General features: G+C 31.8%; 1 protein-coding gene across 2 annotated transcripts; it reads right to left on the bottom strand.

The window, feature by feature from the left end:
* Positions 1-322: 322 nt before the first annotated feature.
* LOC107867890 (auxin transporter-like protein 3) lies at positions 323-5,855 on the bottom strand. 2 transcript variants are annotated; one of them, XM_047411875.1, is made up of 8 exons: positions 5,331-5,855; positions 4,571-4,756; positions 4,054-4,166; positions 3,501-3,684; positions 2,982-3,079; positions 1,516-1,726; positions 916-1,173; positions 323-805 (listed from the first exon to the last, which is right to left on the bottom strand). In XM_047411875.1, the coding sequence occupies exons 1-8, from the start codon at positions 5,499-5,501 to the stop codon at positions 611-613; spliced, it is 1,416 nt and encodes a 471-aa protein (XP_047267831.1). In that variant the 5' UTR covers positions 5,502-5,855; the 3' UTR covers positions 323-610. The 2 variants fall into 2 exon arrangements, with proteins under 2 accessions (XP_047267831.1, XP_047267832.1); XM_047411876.1 differs by having other exon boundaries at positions 1,519-1,726; positions 5,331-5,841.
* Positions 5,856-8,000: the final 2,145 nt, after the last annotated feature.

The following is an 8,000-nucleotide window of genomic DNA, read 5'->3' as shown; positions in this document are numbered from 1 at the left end:
GTATTCGTAAGAAGATCGGGATCTCCAATAACCCACAAAATCATGGGATATCCATAAAGAGATCATCTTGTGTTCGAGAAATACGCCACTAACGGCCCTCGAATTACAGAGAAAATCAAGAGAGAAGAATCAAGGGAGGAATAGATTTGTATTCATATTCTTGATCAATAAAATTATTGTTTCTTCTTATTTTTATTTGTGGTTGAAGTTTATTTTCCATGAACGAAAATTATGTTGGAAACAGGTACAAATTTCCTTCCATTTATCCTTTTGAGATAGAGATGGCACGTAATGTATGTGACCTCTGTAAATAGAAACTAAATTAAGGAGCAACGAAGATCGTATATATTACCAAATAATCCGCATTACGTGAAGTCCCCAAAAACAAAGGGAATTACATTTTTCTTAAGAAAAATGAAAACAGAGAAAAGAAAAGCCACTAGCACTCAAGTTATAAAGAACTCTTACAAGAAATTAAAATGATAAATTAAAGTGGGGGGGGCGGGGGGGTGGGGGGGGGGGGGGCGCCAACGGCCAAATAATTTTTACACACTTCATATGTATTTTAGTTTCTTAACTTCCTTACTTCAATAGTAGTAATATATCCTACTCAAGCCGTATGTGGAGGGCATTGATAACACTTAGTGAAGAGGCCAAAAGTGTTGATTTGATGTACAAAATTGACCATACTTGCCCACCCTCCAAATCCGAAACCAACAATGAAGACCCATGCCACCACAAATATATTGGTACAATACAAGCCAACCCACCTTCCCAAGAATGACGGTGGTTGCTCCACGGCATTCTGTTAAAAAGAAAGGTGCATCACATCAACTGTCACGGAGGAAGAGAGTAATAATATAAAATCATAAGGAGAAAGATAATTGCAGTTAATTAGTGAATTTTTGTACGTACCTCTCTAGCTGATGGAGAAGCAAAAGTAAGCATGTGTGCTAAGGCGGGAATAATGTAGACAGTGAAGCTAACAAGGAGTGATCCAACAGTGGAGTTGATGGGCCCAAAGAAGGGGAAAATAATTGCCAAGAACCATATTGGAATAACCACTGGGAGTCTTGCCATTGCTCTCTTGAACAAGCTCTTAGTTTCATGAACTCTAATGAACTTCTCCCACACAAAGTATAAAGGGGTACATGCAAATCCAAATGTAATAAACTGCATCCCAATTAAAAAAAACATTCAGTAATTACAATAATTTTATTGGTCCAGCCTGACGTATGTATTAATTAAAAAAAAAAAAAGCAGGGGTTTCACAAAGCACTTTTACAAAATTTGAAACACTATGTTTCAATCAGCCTGGCAATCTGCAACTGTTTCATCCGGATCTAATATTTTCTTGATAATATTGGTAACATCCCTCCCCGGTGCACATTGGTATAACCTCATGTAATGAAGTACAGTCAATTGAACACTTGTTATTGAAAAATTATGCTTAGTAAGTTTACGGACAAAAAGTATTTTTTTATACGTAAGAAGAGAAAAGAACAAATGTTGAGCGACCTGATGAATAAGCATGAGAATGACAGCAGCATCTCTAAATCTAGTCTTTGGTAACAAAGCCAAAGCATTGGAGTGAGTGAGAAGTGCATCTCCAAAAGCCCAATACACTGCACTTGCTGATGGCAGTGTCAGTGTTAGCACATATATTGTTGCTATCAAATATATCACCTTGAACTTCTGTGGCTTCCACATTGCATGCATTATTTCCCTACATTCACACATACATTAAATTACTAAATAATATTCCTTCGAGTAAATATATTGTAATAAAATGAAAGTATTCTCTATAATTTTGGATCTTTTTAATATTATGAAAGTTGAAAAATATAATTGATTATCAAAAGGGTGTTTGAAGTGACTTATTTAAGTGCTTTAGACTTTCACGGGTGTTTCAAATTTTTTTTTTATTTTTGATGTTTGGATAGACAAAAAGTGTTTTTAAGTATTTATTATTAGGGATAAAAGGTTAAAAGAAGCTAAAAACCAAAAGTTGATTATTCTAAATTTATGACTTTTAACTTTCATCTTAGGAAAAAAGGATATACCTAAGTTTTTGCGAAATTTATTGTAACACGTCTCAACTTTACAGGGTTCTATGACCACCCCCCATATTATTTTTTACTGTATTTCTATGACATATATTTACTTAGTTGGACTACTTCAGACCTTTACGTGCTCAGTATGTATTCACGTAGTGGTCCAACTGATAAATATATGTCACTGAAATATGATAAAAAATAATATAGGGGGGTCATAGGACCCTCACAAAGTTGAGGGGTGTTATAGCAAATTTCGTCAAAATTTAGGCATATTGCAAACATTTCTCCCTTTATCTTATATATAAGTTACTAAAAGAGAAAGTCAATTCAAATACCCTCTAAGTTCTATGTTGGTAGAAGGAAAATGTGTTTGTTTTGGAATATATATGTTCTTTCTTGGTGAATAATTAGGCTAATTTAAAAAGTATTCTTCGCTCTAATTTATTCTCCTTTTTCCAAACTCACTTTTTCAACAGTTAATCTCAAGAATAAACATTTATTATAAGGAGGTGAACGCGATTCAGAATTTAAATTTAATTAGTTTAATATTTCTGTTATGATTTATAATGATTATAGTTTTTTAATCAAGAGTTAATTACTTTTAAGCTCTTCTCTATTCTTCATGTAAATATTTATACTCTATATGTAAAAGTAGTTACTAAACTCAATTTAACTAATCCAAACTACATCTGCCTCTGTACGAGAGGAAAAAGGATAAAGAAAACGGTACCCGGAGAAAAGTAGGCACCAGGTTTTCAGGAAGCATGTTCCCACTAGTGGAAAAGGGATATCGAGCTAAATAATTATAAGCATGTGTTGTGTCTCTGCCGAGATAAAAAAAAGACTATCTAGGGTGATTAATGGATAAAATAAAATATTTATCCACTTGTAAATTGTACTTCGCCAAACATATTAAATCCTCACACTGTGACAGCATGCCCACCAAAGGTGTAAAGAATGTTTGTAGCCCCAGTAAAGTAGAGAACCAGTGTGGTTGGTCCTGAGTGCTTCACTCCCTCAACCTTTGACATGTCACAATCAAGAAAATAATAATTAGAAGAAAAGAAAGTACTTATCAAATGGTATTCTAATAATAAAAGTTAAATCAAGCCAAAACTAAACTTTAGTATTTCGCATAGGAATTGCTTTTTTTTAATAATAATGTAAAAAAAAAAAAGCAATCTCTTGTGTGTTTTGTCTCAAATCCAATCTCTTGTATTTAATCTTCTAAAAATATGAAGTAATCTATTCACTACTAAAAAACAAAAATTAGGGACGGAAAATTTTTTTGCTAAGTAGCAAAATTCGTCCCTAATCTTATTAAGGGACAAATTAGCTTCATATTAAACAAAGTAAATGGTTAGAAGTCATGCAGTATAAGTTGTCATGAGAATGCCCGCAAATTAAAGTATAATTATGAGATAGTATAATTTATTAATTCACCTGTCCATTGAGGAGTGAAGCTATGGTTAGATACCAGGCAGTATAAGTTGTCATGAGAAGGCCCGCAAATGACCAAATTCTGTAGTTGTGGAATGAAGGAATGAACACAGTAGTGGCACAACACGCTCCAAATATATACGTCCAAGTTCTCTTATCAAGATTGTCATTAATATAATATATGTTACTGCAAGCAAACAAACAGAAAAGATTAAATAAGTGTTTTAGGAGAGTGTTACCAAAAAAAAAGTGTTTTAGGAGTGGTATTATTTAGTATTTTATTAAAAAATTAAATAAGAATGTTCTAGGAGTAGTATTATTTAGTATTTTTATTAATAAAAACTTTTATATTTTATTATTTATGTACGCACCTATTTAAAACCACGGGTTCTAATCTTGATCAATTAATCGCATGTGTAGATCGTTATTTCATAATATTGTTAATATATTGATTTTAAAATTACATGAAAAACTAGGGATCCGACTCCTCTCCATTTTTCCCAAGTTCTCATCTTGATTAGTTCTAGTCAAAGAATCTTTTTGTTGAAGTGGTTACCTTGCACATGCAATTAGCTGAATGACTGAACCAAATAGAAGAAAAGTGCAGTTAAAAAAGAGGCCAATGTTTCTCCAATGCTTTCCTAGTAGTCCATCAAGAACTTCAAACCACTGCAAAATTCACAAATTCAACCAAAAAATGAAGAAAAATGAAAATATATAAATTAATAGAGGAAGGTCAAGAGGTAAATCTAAAGAAGAAATAATTTTCTGTTTAAATAAATCGATATAAATTTGAACTAATCAGACCAATAAAATGAAGTAAGTTAATAATAAATAAAAATAAAGGTTAATGCTGAAAATAATCTAATTTATCTGAAGAGTACACAAATCTTACGGATATATGAAACTTTACTTAAGTACGTAAATGTTTTGTCCTTTCACTTTCTCTTTAATTAATTGAACAAGAAAAAAGGCTCTATTTTTTCTCCAAACAAAGTGATATATAAGATCTTGAAATAACCAGAACATTGATCCAATTAAGTAAATTAAGAAGGAAAACAAAAGAAAATGACCTGAATGACATGGTTTCTGAAGTCAACTTTTTCTCTTTCTTTTCTAGTTCTGTACTCAACATACAGCACACTTATAAGATAAGCAGTCCAGCTTCCCATCAAACCATAAAAGAGTTGGAATATAATTCCAGACAGCATTCCCAGTTGTGAAAATGAATACGGCAGTGTAAGTAACACTTGAGCAACCTAATAACATTTTTCATCAACCAAATAAAATATTCGAAAAAATAGTAAATTCGCATCATCTTTGTCTGCAGAAATAAATATGAAATAATAAATTAACCCCTTCACAATTTTCCAACGAGGATCTTCAATTTTGAAATATACATAAATTGTACATGTGAATATATCACTTAAACTTCAATATCGATTTTCACTTCTGAACCCATAATCTCAACCAAACTAGTCATTAAGTTTAACTATTGAATCAGCCACTTACTGATAAATTTGTGTAGGAGTAATAAGGACATAAAAATATATACTTCCTCCGTTTAAAAAAGAATGATCTATTTTGATTTGACACGAAATTTAAGAAAATAAAAATACTTTTGAATATTATGGTCTTAAACTAAAGTTATGTCAAATGTATCAAAATGTCCTTTAATCTTGTGGTCTTAATGATGTCAAGTGGAAAGTTGAAATTAAATTATTGACAAAAAAGAAAAAAGAAATCATTCTTTTTTAAATAGACAAAAACAAAAAGTCGATTTTTTTGACAGAGGGAGTAATTTTTTACAAAAGGAAAAGATATAATAGTAACCTGGTTAGAAGAACAACTAAACCATGCATCATAAACAGAGCCACCATGCCAGAAAAAATTGGATAATTTGTTTCTCACAGAATTATTGCAATTGGAATTGTCTTCTTCTCCCTCTCTCTCCATTTCCAAGTAATTACCAGCAATAACTGACTCAACTTTCTCAGAAGCCATGTCTAATTAATTCTTAACTCTGGAGTACTGAGAGTATTTGAACTAAAGAAGAAGAAGAAGAATGGAATGAGATTTGCCCAAGTGATTAATTATGTATGTGTATAAATAGAACGGAGGGAGGTATTTTATTTATTGGAAAACGAAACATTCCCTTTTTTATACTAGTTGTTTATTCATTTTGGATATAAGTTTCTACTTGTATTATATAGATTGGAGCAATGATAGGGTTACCCATGAATGGACCTAACAGAGATGACTTTACTTTGGGTCTCCTGTATTAGGCCTACTATATATGGATTGAGATTGAACATTGCTATTTCAATGCATCTTAGCTGAAAAAGAAATAAAGAGCACAAAAAAGGGAAAAGCAAAAGAAGAAAAATATGCACAAACTTTTTTCTTCCTTTTTTTTTTTTTGAGAATGATGGATGTAACTACGAATTCGCAAAAGAGTGAATTGGTTAGACCATCCACCATTGCCGGTTTTTCTTTTTTCTGTTTTTTAATAGTCGTCACCGCATTTATTGGTCCGGTTTATTTAGATTTATGTCGTGTATGACTCGCTAAAGGGAAAGCGTTCCTCTCATGTTTTTCTTTGTTCCTATCATATTTTTCTTCATTTCTATCCGTTTAAACTCGAAACTTTTGACTAAAAGTAAAAGCATCTCATTTATCTCACTACATCTCTTATCCTCATCTTTGTCAATCCTAGTTAACTATGCTCTCTTTGTTCAATTTTATATAAATGTGCAGGATGTATTGAGTTACAGAGATATCTTTGTCAATCCTACTTAACTACATTCTCTTTGTTCAAATTTATATAAATGTGCAGGATGTATTGAGTTACAGAGAATGTCAGGCTGTTATGCCTAGCTGACAAGTTGTTATTTTTGTTAAATACAGTTAAAAGTTTTTAGAGTAGCATGTGATTGTCACATAAGGTTGTTAGAATAGAGTCAGTGTAAAATCCTCTATAAATAGAGGCAGTTATGCATTGCATTTGCAAAAGATCACTGTGTAAATTCTGTAGATTAAGAATGTAAAATACAGTGCTTATTCAATAAAGTTTCAATTTATTTTACTTAGTAGTTGATAATTCGAAACTTAATATGGTATCAGAGCGTTACTAGTTAGTCGAAATTGTCATTCATTGGTCATGGAAGATTTAACAATGACGAACAATCAAGAAGCAGAAATTGATCTGCAAATAGATCATGATCGTCCTCTTCATTTACAAGCATCTGATACTCCTAGTGCTGCTTTGATTCCTATGAAGCTCACAGGTCTAAAGAATTATAGAGCATGGAACAGATCGATGTATTTAGCACTACTACTTAAAAATAAACTAGGATTTATTTACGACACCTATTTGAAGAGCTCATATAAGAGAGATTTAGCAATTTGGTGGGAGGGATGTGATACGATTGTCTTATCATAGATCAGTAATGCAGTAGCATCTTGGATTATTGATGAGCATTTTATATGCATCAAGTTCAAAGAAGATTTGGAGTGATTTCAAGAAAAGGTTTAATAAATCAAACCTAGCAAAAAATTCACCCGTGGAAAGAGATTAGCATAATGAATCAAGGAACCAACAAAGTAACATCTTAATACTCTAAGATGAGATATCTATGGGATGAGATGGATGTCATGCTACCTTCTCCTTCATGTGATTATGTGGAGTCGAGTTCTAATGTTAAGCATGTTAAACAACAGAGATTGTTTCAAGTTTTGATAGAATTGAATGAATGTTATGCACAAGTGAAGAGTTCTATCTTGCTTCGCTCAATAGTTTTTACTGCAAATCAAGCTTATGCTATGGTAGTTCAAGAGGAAAGTCAGAGAAAATTAAAGTTATTTGAAGTTATTAAGAAGCCTTTGGCAATATTAGCAAGAAGAAATTCAGGACATAATAGTCAAATATATCAAACACACAATTTCTAAGCTAAGAAGATTCCTCTTCACAAGGAAACAAGTCAGATCTAGTTAGTGAGCATCATGGGTATAAAGGTCATACAAAGGAGAATTGCAGCATAACTATAGGTTTTCCTGTTAATTTCAAAAGCAAGAAAAAGATGTTGACAGATGAAAGTAGTTTGTCTCATGCTAATGCTTTAATTGTTGAATCTTCAAATAAAAAAAGACTGAAGGATCAGGATCTGAGAATTCTACTTTATAGGATGATGCTTCACAAGTAAACAATATGATAAAGTTCTTAAAATGATGATTCCACTACCTACAGAAAATTATAAGGCTAAGTTATTGCAGGTATGCATGTTTTGAATAATATTATTAATGGTAATAAACTTAAATGGATTATTGATTTTGGAGTAACACATCATATTACATATTTTGAAAAATTATCTGAATAAATGTAGGAAACTATCAGAATCGCATCATAATAAAATGGAAGTGCCTACCAGATTTTAGATTTTATTTACTGTCAATTTCTAAACTAACCAAGGATCTGAATTATATGGGGTCCTTCTATCCTGATTT

The sequence above is a fragment of the Capsicum annuum genome, chromosome 4 (assembly GCF_002878395.1).
Source record: "Capsicum annuum cultivar UCD-10X-F1 chromosome 4, UCD10Xv1.1, whole genome shotgun sequence".
Classification (NCBI taxonomy): Eukaryota; Viridiplantae; Streptophyta; class Magnoliopsida; order Solanales; family Solanaceae; genus Capsicum; species Capsicum annuum.
Note: the sequence above shows the minus strand (reverse complement) of the source record. Positions and strands in the feature narration are given on the sequence as shown.